The sequence below is a fragment of the Equus przewalskii genome, chromosome 22 (genome assembly GCF_037783145.1).
Source record: "Equus przewalskii isolate Varuska chromosome 22, EquPr2, whole genome shotgun sequence".
NCBI lineage: Eukaryota > Metazoa > Chordata > Mammalia > Perissodactyla > Equidae > Equus > Equus przewalskii.
In genome coordinates this window covers 25,733,485-25,750,771 of record NC_091852.1, presented here as the reverse complement: position 1 = coordinate 25,750,771, position 17,287 = coordinate 25,733,485, and the positions used below count along the sequence as shown (strand labels likewise).

The 17,287-nt window shown below is 37.1% G+C and overlaps 1 protein-coding gene across 37 annotated transcripts in view; it reads right to left on the bottom strand.

Moving 5' to 3' along the window:
- Positions 1–9,305: 9,305 nt before the first annotated feature.
- The window catches only part of IL33 (interleukin 33), a 158,006-nt gene continuing 150,024 nt past the window's right edge, over positions 9,306–17,287 (bottom strand). For 13 of the 37 annotated variants that reach the window (XM_070590028.1, XM_070590020.1, XM_070590024.1 and 10 more), the window contains 6 exons: positions 16,847–16,972; positions 16,161–16,295; positions 14,523–14,630; positions 13,911–13,961; positions 12,658–12,755; positions 9,306–11,262 (listed from right to left, as the gene is read on the bottom strand). In XM_070590028.1, the coding sequence (XP_070446129.1) occupies positions 11,065–11,262; positions 12,658–12,755; positions 13,911–13,961; positions 14,523–14,630; positions 16,161–16,295; positions 16,847–16,972 (716 nt within the window). In that variant the 3' untranslated portion in view covers positions 9,306–11,064. The remainder of the gene's footprint in view (positions 11,263–12,657; positions 12,756–13,910; positions 13,962–14,522; positions 14,631–16,160; positions 16,296–16,846; positions 16,973–17,287) is intronic. The other 24 variants (XM_070590040.1, XM_070590022.1, XM_070590032.1 and 21 more) reach the window with 3 other exon arrangements.

Here is a 17,287-nt window from a genome sequence, read left to right as displayed (position 1 = left end):
GAACAGAAGAATATTGATAATTGATGGAGCTGCTTGTTGGGGCCTTACGGTTCTATCTCTAGACTATTTTCTTGAACTTGTGATATGTTTGGAAAGGTCCATAACAGATGTCTGAGTGTTTCCTTTGGACCAGAAGTGGCCATGCAGGAGAAAAAGCCATGGTGGGGACACTTGTGACGGGGCAAGGAGACCTCGGTGGAAAGAGGACGGAGGTGTATCAGCTAATGACAAGAATCTGAGGGAGAAGCTGTAATGTGTTCCAACTCTCCTAACCCTACCCCTCTGCAGGAGAACAGCTGTAGAGAGGAGCCCAGAAGAGGATTATTAAAGATCCCCTTGAGAGAAAGCATCAACTTTAATCATCTTCCAGGCCATGAAGAATATCAGCTTTAATTGACCGCTAAGCCTGGATGTTCAAAGCTACCCAACTAGTAAAGAGCTCCCTCTGCTCCCTGCTACCCTGCCCAACGTTGATCCCTAGGGTGGAGCAAACCTTCAGGTAGAAGGTGAGGGAGACTTGGAGCCCCCTTCCTCACTGCAGGATTCCAGCCTGAAGCAGGACTTGGGGGTGGGAGTAGGGAAGGTCAGGGAGGGGAGAAGATTTGATGCCAAATTAAGTCAGAGGTTTGACTGTTTCATGGAACTGGACATTCTAATTATTGAATTGAGACTGTGTTTGCAACATAATATGGCAGTAGGATTGTCTATTACTTAAGAATGTGTGGAAAAGTGTTAAGAGGTAGGATCTGAATCAAGGGATGGTGGAAGACAACTAATATTTTGATCACCAACTATGCTTCAGGGTTGTGGACTGTACGAGTTATATTTCTAGGTGTATTTCCATATCATGATCCCATTGTCAGCTCACACTCAACCTGTCCCAACAAACTCTTTCTTTTCCTTCCCACTAATTCCTGTTTCTCACCTCTTCATTTCTGTTTCTGACAGCATCATTTCCCCTGTCCCTCACACTCAAAATCTAGGAGATAATCTTGATTCTTCAGGCATCAAATCTATCAATTTTTCCTTCTCATGAGATTCCCTGGCTCTACTGCTCATTGACTGTGGTGTCTGGCACAAGATAGGAGATGTGTTCTGGGAGTCCTGGGATGCCTACTGCCCTCTTCTCTGCTGTTTCCATTGGTGAAGGTGTTCATATTTATGCTGAGTGAATGTGACCCCATGACCACAGCTGACTAGATCAGCAATCAAGGACAGCTTGATAGGTAGATTCACTGGGGCGATCTGATTCCCTCTCGAGAATGTGAACCAATATGTTTTTTGTCGAACAATTTTGAGAAAGTTTTTATTCCTAGTGACCAAACCAGCTCTGAAGGGAACAGACTCAGTATTTAATCCTTCTGAGCCTTAATTTCCATATTCATATGAAGATTTAATACCTATTCCATTTAATTACTACTCCATCACTTACACTAGCAGTGGCATGCTAGCAATTTACTACTTCTAAGCAGTATCATTTAAAAAAATTGAGGTGTAATTCACCTACCATAAAATTTACCATTTTAAACTGTACAATTCAGATGTTTTATCATACACAAGGGTGTGCAACCATCACCACTGTCTATCTCACTCCAGAAAATTTTTGTCACCCTAGAATGAAACCCCTTACTGGTTATCAATCACTTCTCATTCTCTTCTTCCACCCTGTCACTGGAAACCACTAGTGTACTTTCTGTCTCTATGGATTTGCTTCTTCTGGATATTTCATATAAATGGAACCACACAATATGTGACCTTTTCTGTCTGGCTTGTTTCACTTAGCACTGTGTTTTCAAGCTTTATTTATGTTGTAGCATATATCAGTACTTCACTCCTTTTTAAGGCTGAATAACATGCCAGTGTATGAATATTATCAGTTGATGGACATTTAGGTTGATTCCACTTTTTGGCTATTATAAACAAAGCTGCTATGAACATTTGTATGGATGTTTTTGTGTGAATATATATTTTCATTTCTCTTTGGTTTATACTTAGGAGTAGAAATTTTTTGTCAAATAACTCTATGTTTAACTTTTTGAGGAACTGTCAAACTATTTTTCACATTGGTTGTACCATTTTACCTTCTCACTAGCGATGTATGAAGGTCCCAATTTCTCCACACTCTCACCAACATGTGTTATTTCTTCTTTTTTTTTTTTTAAATTATATCCTTCCTAGTGGGTATGAAGTGTATCTGATTGTGGTTTTAATTAATTTTCTTTTCAGATAATTGATTTTCTTTTCAAAATGGAAATAAGTATTCTTTTTCTCATTATCTTTGTTCATTGTAATGCATTCAAGTAAGACAAATAGCTCTCAAGATGAAAATGAAAATTGTCCGTAACTTCATCTACCCAGTGAACTTACTCCATTAACTTTTGGAGGAGGGCATTGGTTTGGAGGCCTATTTCAGCTAGGCCTTGCTATAGCTCCACTGTTGAATATACCTCTGTAGAGACTCAGTTTCTTGTTTGCCAGAGTTTTGGATAAATACTGCCCAAATCTTGGAGAATGCCCATACTTCTCACCTCCTTTTTGCTGTTTACATGCTCTTCAGATAATTGCTCACATACAGTTTTACTTAGTCTATTGTATATCTATTGTACAGATACACCGTAGTTTGTTTATCCATTCACCAGTGGATGGACAATTGGGTTTTTTCCAGTTTTTGACTGTTACAAACAAAACAGATATGAACATTCATGTACAAGTCTTTGTATGGAAATATGCCTTCATTTCTGTTGGGTAAAGACCTAGGAATGGAATGGCTAGATCGTATCATGGTTGTATGTTTAGTTATTTAAAATATTTTTTAAAAAACAACTTTATTGAGGTATATTTTACATACCTTACAATTTGTTCATTTTAAGTGTACAATTCAATGAATTTTGAATGTAACCACAATGCAATGCAATTTTAGAAAATGTCTTTCACCTCAAAAAGACCCTTTTATCCATTTATAGTCACCCCCTGCTCCTACGCTTAGCTCCAAGCAACTGCTAATCTACTTTCTGTTTCTATAGATTTGCTGTTTCTGCATATTCATGTAAATGGGATAGTACAATATGTAGTATTTTGCATCTGGCTTCTTTATTTGTATAATGTTTTTGAGATTCATGCATGTTGTAGTAGGTATCAGTACTTTGTTATTTTTTATTGCTGAATAGTATTCCATTGTATATATACACCACACTTGTTTATCCGCTCATCAGTTGTTGGACACTTGGGTTGTTTCCAGTTGTTGGATATTATGAATAATGCCTCTATAAACATTTGTGTACACATCTTTATGTGGATATATCTTTAATTTCTCTTGGATAGATTCTTAGGAGTAGAATTGTTGAGGCATAAGGTGAATTTATTCTTAACTTCTTAAGGAACTACCAAACTATTTTTCAAAGTAGTTGTACAAGTTTACATTCCCACCAGTAATGTGTAAAGGTTCCAGTTTCCCTTTATCCTTACCAACACTTGTTATTGTTTGTCCTTTGATTACAGACATTCTAGTGGATGTGAAGGAGTTTCTCACTGTGGTTTTAACATATATTTCCTTAATGACTTATGATGGTGAGCTTCTTTTCATGTGATTATTTCCCAACTATATATATTCTTTGGTGAGGTATTTATTCAAATATTTTGTCCAATTTAAAAAGTTGAGTTCTTTGTTTACTTGTTGTTGAGTTTTGAGTGTTCTTTGCATATTCTGGATAAAAGTCCTTTAACAGATACGTGTTTTGCCAATGTTTTCTCACAGTTTGTGGCTTGTCTTTTCACTCTTTTAACAGTATCTTTCTAAAAGCAGAATTTTAAAATTTTGATGAATTCCAATTTATTGGGGTTTTTTTTCTTTTATGGATCATGTTTTTGATGTCATATATAAGAAATCTTTGCCCAACCCAATGTCACAAAGATTTTCCCCTAAGTTTTCTTCCAGAAGATTTATAGTTTTAGGTTTGACTTTTTAGTCTGTGATCCATCTTGAGTTAATTTTTATATATGGTGCAAGGTATGAATTGAAGTTCAGTTTTTTGTTTTGTTTGTATATGGATATCCAACTACTCCAGCACCATTTGTTCAAAAGACTATCCTTTTTCCATTGAATTGCCTTTGCGCTTTTGTAAATAATAAGTTGTGTATATGTGACTGAGTCTATTTCTGAACTCTCTATGCTGTTCCACTGATGCATTTGTCTATCTTTATGGAGATACCATAATGTCTGTATAAATGTAGCTTTATAGTAAGTCTTGAAAGCAAGTAATAGAGACCTGTAGTGTTGTTCATCTTTTTCAAAATTGTTTTGGCTATTCTAAGTCCTCTAAATTTCCATATAAATTTAAAAATCAGCTTAGGATTTTGATTGGGATTGCACCAAACCTATATATCAACTTTGGGAGAATGGACATCTTAAGCATATGGGGTCTTGTGAACCATGAACAAAGTATGTGTCTCCATTAGATCTTTTTAAATTTATCTCATTTGTGTTTGGTAGTTTTCAGTGTACAGGTCTCGGACATATTTGTCATATTTATCCTAAGTATTTTTAAATTTCTAATTGTTTTATAAATGATACTTAAAAATTTTAATTTCCAGTTATCTTTTGTTATTATATAGAAACGCAATTGACTTTTGTATTGATCTTGTAACACCCTGCATCCTTGCTAAACTCATTTATTAGTGCTATTTGCTTCTTTGTAGATTCCATCAGATTTTCTACATGGATGATCATGTTATTTATAAACAAAGGCAGTTTTACTGTTTCTTTTCCAATCTGGATGTATTCATTTCTTTGTCTTGCCTTATTGCATCCAGTAAAATATTGAGAAGGAGTGGTGAGAGTCGATATCCTTTTATTGTTCTTGATCTTATTCAGTCTTTTTCTGTTCAGTCTTTCATTATTAATTATGATGTTAGCTGTAAGTTTGCTTTGGTCTAAGCTCTTTATCAGACTGAGGAAGTTCCTTTCTATCCCTACTTTGTTGAGTGTTTCTATTAGGAATGGAAGTTAGATTTTGTCAAGTGCTTTCTCTGCATCTATTGAGATGATTAGACTGTTTTTCTATTTTAGTTGTTAAAATGATGATTACATTGATTGATTTTTGAATATTAAACCAAGCTTGCATTCCTGGGATAAACTCCACTTGATCATGATGTATTTTTATATCATTTTACTATACATATCCTTTATATATATTATATATCCTTTTTTAATATTGTTGGGTTTGATTTACTGAAATTTTACTTAGAATTTTTGTGTTTATGAAATATATTTGTCTGTAATTTTCTTGTAATGTCTTTGGTTTTGGTATCAGTGTAATGCTTGCCTCATAGAATCAGTTCAATATAACTCACTCCTCTTCAATTTTTTGATAGAGTTTATTTAGAATTGATATTATTTCTTCCTTAAATGTTTGGAAGAATTCACCAGTGAAAACTGGAGTTTTTTAAATGAGATTTTAAACTGCAAATTTACTTTTTAAAAGTGTATATAAGCTGTTCATATTGTCTGTTTCTTCTTGAGTGAGTCTTGATAGTTTGTGCCTTTCAATGACTTTGTCTATTTTTATTAAAATTGCCAAGTATTTTCCATAATATTCCCTTTTTTATCCTTTTAATATCTTTAGAATCTATAATGATGCCAACTCTCTTATTATAACATTGGTAATTTGTATCATCTCTTTTCTTTCTTGATTAGTCTGGCTAAAGGTTTATGAATTTTATTGACTTTTCTCTAATATCCAGCTTTTGGTTTCACTGATTTCTTTATTGTTTTTCTGACCTATTTAATATTAGTGAGTTATTACATAATTTTTTAGTTATCCTATTCCTATATCTTGGAACATCTGTACTTTTATCCAATCATCTTGTGAAGGAATATGGGTCGTTCTTTAATTTTTACTGTTATATATTTTTATATTTATAATGTAATATTTGATACACATGAAAGACTATATGTAACTTATTTTTAGGTTAAGAGTAATCAAATAAATACCTATGAACTTGATGGATTACTTCTATGCCTATCAGATCTCATCCATTCTGATTTTCCCCCCTACTTTCTTCCTTGCAGGATAACTTCTCCTGAAATACTGGAGGAATTTGGTTGTGTCTTTCTATGTTCTAATTGTACCTAAGAAAACTTTTTCTCAGTTAAATCAATCAGGTTTCCCTGTCTTCCTAAGCTAGCATTCACTGAGTACTCACAATGTGCAAGGTAATTCCTGTCAGTGTCCTAAGAAGCAGGTGTTACCATCATCTCTTCTGTAGATAAAGTTGCTTTAAGCCACGTTCAACAGAAACCCAACACTAGCTTAAGCAGACATGGATTTATTTTTCTCAACAAGAAAGTCTGGCATTAATACTACAAAACTAGTATGGTAGCAAAACAATGTGGAATGTGACCTGATGTCTTACCTTAGGTTCCACAGAAGCAGACTCTGACTTAGGGATTTATGAGCGTGTGATTTACTGAGGGAGTTTTCCCAAGAAAAACTGCTAAGGGAGTTGGGCAGGGTGGGAATGGACAGGAATCTAAGCAAGAATGCAAGGTCATGCTGAAGTCCAAAAGAGGGTAGCTTCAGAATGAACCTGTAGGGGAATTTTGGAGTGAAATTTAAGACGGAATTGTTCCACCCAAGACAAGGGAGCTGGACTTTCAAAAGCCTTGTGAGGCTGGTGGGAGGAATGTAAACTCACAAAAACTTTCAACTCTGTGCAAGAAGGCAAAGCAGCATCAGTATCACAAAGGCCATCCTTGTAAGAAGAGCTACAGCTGCGGAATGTTGAAAGTATACAGAAAATGGTGGTAGTGATGTGGGTGTGTGGTACACACAGAAATGTTATCAAGAATGTTATCAAAGGATCCAGGATAAAGGAATCCTAGGGGATTTGGGAAGAACACCAATATTCTCCACAACACCAGTGTTCTTCCATCTTTCCCTATTGCTGTTTTTAATAGTAGGCCTTGTCCCCATGCTCATCATCTCATGGTCAGAAGTTGGCTGTTCTACCTACAGCCTCATGTCTACGGTCTAGGGAGGAAGAAGGGGAGAGGGTGAAAGACTGAAAAAGGGGACGCCAGTTGAGTATGTGCCCTTTAAAAAAGCTTTTCTCAGAACAAAGTCAAATGGCAACCACATCTACTGCATGGGAGTCTCGGAAGGAGTGTATTTCTAGGTGGGCCTGTTGCTGCCCAGTACAAAGGTTCTTTTTTGAGGAGGTAGGGATGGTGGTGGCGGATACTATGTAGACAACTATAACATTTGCTACCTCCTCATTTTTTAGAGGATAAACAGAGATTGGGAGAGGTTACATAATTTGCTGAAGTTTCACAGCCTGTAAACCAAACCTATGTTCTTAATATGCTGGGCAGTGATTTATGAATTCTTTTTATGGGACTATCCTCTTGGCTAGGAACTGTAGTTGGACTTGGACCAGTGTTTCATTCTCTTAGCACCTTAACAGGAAGTAGGTCATTGATTCTATCTCTCCCAAATGGTTTTTCACTTTTGTCTCTTGCATACATTCCTCAGATTCCTAAGTCCTCTAACTGACCCAAACCCTGACTTCAAGGGATTTGGGACAACAGAATTTACCCCCTTTTGCCTAAGAACTACAGAAGGAACCTGTTTAAGATGCCCTTGAGAATGGATATATAAATAGGTCAGGATGGATACTAGGGAATGGGGATAGAGAATTCACTTCTATTTCTTTCCCTACTGACAAACTTACACTAATCTCTCTCACCTTTGTGCAACTGTGTACTGCAGAGTTGGAGTTTTAATACATATTGTGTATGTTTTAAGTTCTATGTGGACAAGGAACATAGCTGAGGTTTCTTTTATGCTTTCATGGTGCCTAGCAGAGTCCAGTATACATGGCATTTTTATACTGGCATTTAAATACCAGTATACATGGTATTCAAGAAGTAATGGCTAGAAAATGAGGTTTCTGGGCTGTATGGGTGATAGTATGAGGGAAGAAGGAGTTTTGGGACAAGCTTGTCCCAACCCCCACTGGAGTACGCCAGCTTAATATTTCTCTACCCATCATGCAATTTCCCAGCATGAGGCACAAATATTGAAATTGTTACTTTTTTTGGCTTGTTTTCTTCTGCAGACATGGAGTTATGACTCAATCTTTTTAGACTTAAGTCAATCTGTTGCATTCTAATTAAATTAGCCATTTTTCCCCCAAATCCCCTGAATCTCAGCTCTTACTTAGTTTTCTTTTCTAATTGTAAGTCACTTTACTCATTCAAACAAAATTTTCTTGACAATATTTCAAGGTATCCAATAAATATATAAAATATAAAAAATATAAATAAAATGAGGGAAAAGTAACTTTTGACATACTTGTCATTTCTGATACAAGGAAGTGGACAAATTCCTTCCAATAATGTGTGTTATGGACTATCAAAACACATGCAAGGGGGCCAGCCCTGTGGCCGAGTGGTTAAGTTTGGGTGCTCCACTTTGGTGGCCCAAGGTTTTACCAGTTTGGATCCTGGGTTTGGACCTAACACCCACTCGCCTAGCCATGCTGAGGTGACCTCCCACAAAGCAGAGCCAGAAGAACCTACTATTAGAATATACAACTATGTACTGGAGGGCTTTGGGGAGAAGAAGAGAAAAGATTGGCAAAAGATGTTAGCTCAGGTGCTAATCTTTAAAAAGAAAAAAAAAAGTTAGGGCCGGTCCAGTGGTGCAGTGGTTAAGTTTGCATGTTCTGCTTCGGCAGCCTACGGTTCGCCCGTTCAGATCCCATGGCACCACTTGGCAAGCCATGCTATGGTAGGCATCCCACATATAAAGTAGAGGAAGATGGGCATGGATGTTAGCTCAGGGCCAGTCTTCCTCAGCAAAAAAAAAAAAAAAAAAAAAGCAAATAAGTGACAAAATGCCACCACACAGTTGAATATGTTAATCAAATAACACTGACCACTTCCACTGATGGTGGAAAGTATATTTTTAAAAAAGGAAAATTAAACATGGAAAATAAGATAGCCAGGTTGAAAGGTATCTAAATAGGGAGTCAGAAGTCTCAGGTTGAAGTTCTGATGCAAGTACACTTTGGCTGTTTGATCTTGGGTAAAAGTCACTGAATACCTCCTTTCTGCTGGCCGCCATGATGGGCACTAGGGGTACAGAGGTGGAGAAGACACAATCTCTTCTCTGGAAGATCTTACTTAGTTTTGAATCACCAAAAATATCAATTACTCCAGATACCAACATTGGTGAATTACTTACTTTCACTTAAGAGTTTCAGAATATTGAGTCATTTTATAATAAAACCATTATGGCCTCACAAACTTTTAAAAATACTGTTTATTCAAGAATACAAACTATGTAATGGGTATATTTGGTTACTTAATAATAATCATTTAAGTATATCATACAAATGCACATGCTCAACATTTAGTGTTTTTCAGAGGAGATGATATTGATTCTGCTTTTATTTTTGTCTCTATAGTAAAATTATTCACAATGAAACAAAGTCATATTGTTCTACAATTGTTTGCTCTCGTACAGTAATTCTCAGCCTCTTTTATCTTAAGTTAAACCAGCAATTAGATCCAATAGATATCAACAAATTAGAAATTTAAAAGCCTACACTTTCAGAAGTCATTTTTTATAAGTATTCCGTTATTATGTTTATCATGTATTGCCAGTGTTAAACTTATGAAAAATTGTAGTAGAAATTGCTAAGCCCTTAAAATCAGCAAAAACTATTCATTTAGTAATTGAAAAATGTTATTACATAGTTGAGTATAAATTTTACTACTTTACTAAAAGTAAAACACAAAGATGTTTAATAAAAAATATTGCCATCAATAGATTTATGTAAAAATTTTACAATGTCAGGTAGACAAAGTAGAATAAAGGTGTTGGCATACGGAGATCAGATCATACGGAAATGAAGCTCAGGGGGTGCAAAAGACATATCAAGGACATGGTTGGTCAAAGGAAATGAAGACAGAACAGAAGTCAAATGAATATTCCATAGTAACCAGGGTCATCGGGAAGCTGGACAATAAAAAGACTTGTGCACATAGGAGGAAAGGATTAGAAGACATTTTGTCCAAGGTGCTGAGTATATCAAGTCATAGATCCCTGGGATCTAGGGTCAGAAGAACATGGTACGCCACAAACATGAGGGATAGCCAGATATTGAAATTGTAAGGTTAATCCTGTGCCCCATCCAGGTCCTAGGAGGTCAGAGGACTTCTGGCCCCACTGTGGGACTGGATGACCTAACATATGTTGTGGCTTGCTGCTTTTTAAAAAAATGTTTCAGTTTGTTAGATATTCTTAATGATTTCAATCATAGGTCTGAACTAAAATGTATTTCACTTCCTAATGTTAAGAATGCCTTGCTTAAAGTTAACTGTCTACAAAAATCAGAACTTTAAAAATGAAACAATGAGAGGTGAAATTATTTGCTTTATAAATATTGGATTTATTTTTCATAATTTTTTGATAATCCTTGCCTCTTCACTTATTTATATTACCTGCCTAGCCATAGAGGCATCTGAAGTTTCCGGCATCTATAAACAAACTTGGTGTTTTATTCCACTTTTGGAATGGGCAACCTGCGTGCCTTTTCACCAGCAGCTTTAGTGTTTGAGCCTATTATTTGGAACCAGGAAAAACTGTGTCCCTATGTAGTTCTTTAAAACAGATACCTGTCTACATTGTGACTTGGGCTAAGACTCTTGCTTCTTCCCAGAGGTCTCAGCTCTAAATATGAAGTTCTTTATGGACTGAAAGTGGAAAAAAGTAAAGGTCAGGCTGTGTCTCTTCTGAATGTTGGCAGATCTCTTTACCGATACCCGATTTAATATACCAATACTTGTGTTGAATATACAGTGATACAGAGGGAAGTAAAAAACAACTGAAGGATAATGAAAAATATTTTTACACATAATAAGAAAAGCATTCCACGGCGTGTGAGCACTCTCCATTTCCCTTAAATGTTCCCTGCCTCTTTCTTTTGTCTCATCCCTTCTGCAGTGGTAGCCATTTGGGCTACCCAACCCAGGATCCACAGCTTCCCATCACATTAAGTTTAAGAGAGCTTAAATATGATATTCTGCCTACTTGAAGGCTCAGTTTGCTCCCCCACTTTAATTAGAGCAAGGTGCTTGTCCTTTACTCCTATAAACACTCCAGGATTGTTCTTACATTCAAATGAAACACATCTGGACGACGTCTTATGCATAAGAAAAAAGGCCTGGTCTGGGAACGGGTTTTCACATTTTTGTAGCTGAGGAAACAAGAGAGAAAGCAACCATTATGTGTGTAGGAGATCTAGTGTCAACTTCACCTTCCTGTGTTAGAAACTAATGGGGAATAATTATTTACAACTTGGTATTTCTAGCAAGCCTACTTACTAAGTAGGGGATGGGAAGGGGATGGGAAGGAGTGAAGGAGAAAGAAGTGAGTAGAGGGCCAAAGTGGGGGGTTTGATTTGATTCATTGATAGTAGACTTTGAGAGACTATGGCTTAGAATGACTGGATCTGGATACAGCAGATCTGGATTTGTACCCCTCTTTGGCCATGTGCTATCTCTGAGACCTGGGCACATTGTTTTACCTCTCAAGCCTCAATTTTTTAGGCTAGCCAGTTTTCTAGATGCATCAACTTCCAACTTATCCACAGACATATGAGTGATATAAATGGTTATTATTTTAAGCCACTAAGTGTTCGGGATAATTTGTTACACAGCAATATCTGACCAGTACAATAACTCCATCATAGAGTTACTATGAGAATTAAATAAGACAGTACTTGTAAAACATTTAACACAGTGCTTGGTAGATGATAGAGCTCAGTATGGGTCAGCTCTTATTATTGAGTAGTTATATATGCCAAACACTTATATACACTTAGGAACATTTTGTTAAGGGAGATGTTGGTTACCATCCAGTGTTTGTGTTAATACCTTACATGGCTGTATTAGTTAGCTTTATATTTTTGTGAATTTATATAACTTATCTTCTATATTTATACTCTCATGTTTTCTTCTTTGTCTCCATCTTTGACTTGTTTGTTCCTCCAGATGTTCATAATTTTTCATCATGACCCATATAATACTGCCATTTACTAACTGAGGAAGACTATTCAGTGAATTCTATGATTAGAATGTAGGTTGTTACGCTATCTGTAAATCTCGGTATATGGAAATGTTTATGACCATCCCTTTAGCAGGCTCAGTGTGTAAAATTATATTTGCATTTGCCTAAGAAAGCAATATTTTACAAAGAAACAATTCCTGGAAGAACAGTATTTCCTAAAGCCAAAGAGAAAGGATTTGAGATCATTCTATATAGCAGTGCTTCTCAGACTTTAATGTGCACATGAATCTCCTGGGGATTTGTTAAAATGCTGATTCTGATTCAATTGTGAGTGAGTGTGAAGTTCTGCCTTTCTAACAAGCTTCTGGGTGATGCCATACCGCTGGCAGAGACCAGACTTTCAGTAGCAAGGCTATACATGCCATTTCCCTACTTTTCCTACTCCAGAAGCAGGTGATTAGTAATAACTGATTGTGTTTTAGATACAATAGCACAAACAAAACTCCTTCAAAATACCCCAAACACCCAAATCCGCACAAATGAGTGGAGTCAATCATGACAATTAAGTGCTTATTTCTATTACCTCCACAGAGTGCTCCTTGTTGTTGGCATGCAGCAAAAAGTCTTTGTATTTTTTAGGACTCAGGTTTACCATTAACTTCTGACCATCAGCACCACCTGCTTGCAATTAAAAAATGTAAATTGTAAAGTTAAGAAAAATAACTCATTTTAATTTAAATAAATTTAACACCCTGGAAAAGAATGCAACATATCACGTAAAACAATGACTTCATTCACCAACATGTCTCTTAGAAATATTTGCACACAAATAAAACTAAAGAGTCATTGATTAAGTAGGGGATAATTCTAACTCCCTTGAAGAAAAGAGTTTAGTTTCTTATATGCTTTCTAATTGTAGGATTCTGACTCTAATGGGTATTTCTCTGGGTGTCAGCTTCCCTATTTGCATAAACAGCCACTGATAGTTGGCCCCCAATATCCAACTCCTCTTCTTGTGAAATAATAGGATATTTCCCAGCTTGCCTTCTTGTAGCTCAGTGTAGCAATGTGATTAAGTTCTGACCAATGTGAGGTGAGTGGAAGTGTCAGGCACAACTTGCAGGTTGTGTCCTTAAAAGGAAAGAGAATTCATGCACCTGTCTTCCTCTGTCCTGCTGATTGGACATTATCATGGTGGCAAGTAATCTTGAATCATGTAAATGTTGGACGAGCCACAAAGAGAGAAGCAGCTGGGTTCATGGACAACCTGTGGAGTAGAACTGCCATTCCAGCCTTCACTAAGACAGAAATAAAGTTTTGTGTAGCTTAAGCTGCTATTATTCTGGATCTCTGTTAAAAGTAACCAGAGCTTGGGGCCGGCTCCATGGCCGAGTGGTTGGGTTCACGTGCTCCACTGCGGCGGCCCAGGGTTTGGATCCTGGGTGCGGATATGGCACCGCTCATCGAGCCGCGTTGGGGTGGCGTCCCGCATCCCACAACTAGAAGGACCTGCAACTAAGATATGCAACTATGTACGGGGGGCGGGGGTTTGGGGAGATAAAGCAGAAAAAAAAAAAGAAGATTGGCAACGGTTGTTAGCTCAGTTGCCGATCTTTAAAAAAAAAAAAAAAAAAGTAACCAGAGCTTTACCCTAAGCATTAAACTACAAGATAGATGGGATGGAGTAAATCCTCTAAGAATCTAAGATTTTACCATGAACTTGGGCTGGAGAAAACCTTCTGAGACTGTCTTCCTTTCCCATGGAGCATTTTTAGATCTGTCTTTACCTCAAATTTAAGAATTCAAGCACTACAGCTACCCAACTCTCCAAATTACCTGTTTCACTTGAGGAGCACTGAGAAGGATAGCAACGGAATAACACTGGGTCTGAAAGAGAATGCACAAAATCCCTTTGGTGAGATACAATTTTATCAAAAGGTTTCACTTTCAACATACACACAACATCAGAAAGTATCCTCCTCTTTTATTATATATCAATAAAAGCAAGACATTTGTGGTTTTGAGAAAGGTCTCAAAAATGTGTGAATATGTTCTGATGAATTCTCTGACACAGTTGTTATTAAAATATTTAAAATATTGTTCATGGCACTGATATATTCTTTTACTAGAGGTTGAACTTTGGTGATATTGATAAGATTGGAAAAATCTAGTAGGTAATTTAATGATAGCAAATATGTGTGGTCTCTCCTTCCATTTTTCACAACAGATGCCACTTCTTAATATCAGCACTCTTCCCTGATGAAACCTGGCTAAGCTTCTGAATCCTCCTCAGCACAGGGACATCCAGGCACCCCACTGCCAATGCGTTGGAGTTAGCACACAGCATGAAATAGGTTTGTCATGTCTGAGTTAACACATTTTTTATGGTTTGGTAAAATTATTTTTCACTTTACTAGTCATCATTATAGACACAAGGAAACATTCTACCTTTCTCTTGTTGTCCACTCAGGTCTTCAATGTAGATCTCATAACTTCCATCCTCAATAACAAAACTAATGGATTGATCGTTGTATGTGCTCAGGGAAGCAAAATCTTCTGTAACAAGTGGAAATCTTGTCATTAAGAATTCAAAAAACTTATTTCCATGAACAATCTTTTAGCAATTTTCTAAATGCCTCCTCTAAGGTTTTTTTGTTTGGTTTTGCAATTTGAGCTACACTTTGTCCATCGCTGTCAGTTAGATGAAAGCCTTTGGTGCAAGCTTAATGTAGCTCAAAGGCTGAGGTGTGCCACCTGAACAGGATTAAAGAAGCTCTTCTCCTGCATGAAGGCTGTGGGTGGCCATGTTACTGTGCTTATGGGAGGCTTTGGTGAGGAGAAAGGAGCTGGAAAATTGACAGACATTGTCTGAGGAAACCTCTGCTTCCTAGCTCCTCATGGTCTAGGGGACTGTGACAAAGAAGGGACTATTTTGATAGACATGGGTAAATGAATACCTGTCTGTAAGGTGTGGAGTCATACAGAGACTTCCAACAGTCCTAGAGAATTCAGGTGTGAGCCCCATCCCGTCCTCTGGCCAAATAACAGAGACACTTAGACTCTAACATTTTTTAATGTCCCAGCACACAAAGAAAATGATAATATTTCTATGGCAGGCTGGGGAAAACCGGAGCAGATTTAGGGACTACCTATATGGGTCCGGGAGAAGAAATGTTCTATATTTTCTTTACATTATAGAATTATGCTAAGAAAAATAACACACAGAATATTAAGGAGAATGTCAAATATTGAATTTGTATGTGAACTTCTAAAGTAAAATGATTTAAAAATACTTCATGAGAGGGGCTGGCCTGTTGGTATAGTGGTTAAGTTTGTGTGCTCTGCTTTGGCAGCCGGGTTATATGCTGGTTTGTATCCCAGGCATGGACCTACACACCGCTCATCAAACCTTGCTGAGGTGTCATCCCTCATACAAAGTAGAGGAAGATTGGCCCAGATGTTAACTCAGGGCCAATCTTCCTCAGAAAAAAAACCACAAAAAACCTAAATGAGAAATTTCTACCTGCTTCTGAGAACTTAAGACATTTATTTCAGGAATAATACTTGAAATGGCAACATGCCATTCCTGGTCAAATTTTCTTAATGATCTCTTCACTTCTTGATAGTCATCATCAACTTGGACTTTATTTGCACAAGTAGATCATACAATTTAAAAATCATCTTAACAACTATTTAAAATGTTTAAGAATTGAAATTATATTTTAAAAATATAATAGCTCTTCCTTTTCTTTCATGGTCAAAATGTTGAAATTTGGGGGTAATGTGGTTTTTTTCCACAAAAGGTAATATATTTTCCTCAGGAATAATGTGTATGGGATTCCAATCCACAGCAAGCATCTCAAAATAGTAATGGAATGCTAACTATAGAATGCACATGCATTGTTAGAGCAACTGTCCTGTACCCAGTTTGGATATCCCTAAATGGGGATGTTAGCAGCAAATGGACAGAAGTTTCTGATATACTCAAAGACGTACACTTGGGGCAGCTTCCTGGAGCGCCACTTGCCAAGGTCCTGTGTCTTACCTCTCTCCTCATCTCCACACCACCCCTGCGACCAGTCATACCTTCAAAAATTGGACCAGCAGTTGATCTAGCACATCTCTGGATCATGGGCACATCAAAAGTGAAGCCCTCCACAGACTGTTCAAGGTGTTCCAGCTGCTGCTCACAGGCAGCCAATACCAGATGTTGCTTTCCACCTGCAGGACAGGGGTGGAGGTAGGAGTAGACTGTCAGTCCCCAATCTGCCCAGACCCATCATTTGAGGATTCCCTTTCAAGGCTACTGGCTGAGAGTGGTGACTGACCCCAGGGCTTCAGCCACCCATGGTCTGAAGACATCAATACCTCCCGGCACACTTACACCCCAGTAGGGCACACTCTTTGGAGTCTAGGTGGAAGAAAACTAGTCATGTATGGTCTCAACATCCGAAAGGCAATCACTATTAACTTTTTAGTTTACTTCTTTTAAATGAAAAAAAATCATTAAAAAATATTCTAAGTATATTTATAATTTTATACCCTCTGTTTTCACTTAACATTGTAACATAACCATTTCTCTCATGCTATTAAAAGCTCTTTATATGCCGTTTAGGAAATGGCTAAAAAATAGCTCATTATCCTTACTCTTTTCCAGAAGGAAAATTTGGGTGAGGGAAAAAAAATTGTATATCCAGATATGGTAAGTGAAGACAAATAGATGCCCATTACTATATTGAAGAATTACCAGGAGATGTGTAGTTTCCCCTTACCTGGTTTTGGTACATGCCTTCTGGTGGTTTCTTTCTTAAAGTAACAGGCTTTCTTTTCTATAAGAAGGCCTGAGCGTAGCTTCATAAAGTATATCTGGCAAACTTCTTCCACCTTCTGTTGAGATTCTAAATAATTAAAAAAATCAAAATACTATTTCTTTCCATCCATCTTTATCCTTTTACAAACCCTGAGAGTAGCAGACCAAGAAAGCAATTACAAGTCCACAGTGTCTTATCAAAAACCTTGGGGCCAGGTGTGTTCCAAAATTCAGTTTTTTAGACTTTAGAATTGTAATGTAGAGCATAAACTATATATACATGTAACACTCCCAGCAGGGACTAGCGGCAGCACCCCATAATCAAAAATTAATAATTTTACAGGGAAACAGAAAATTTACATAAAGTGAAATAAATAAAGACCTCACATTGGTTCAGGTCAGG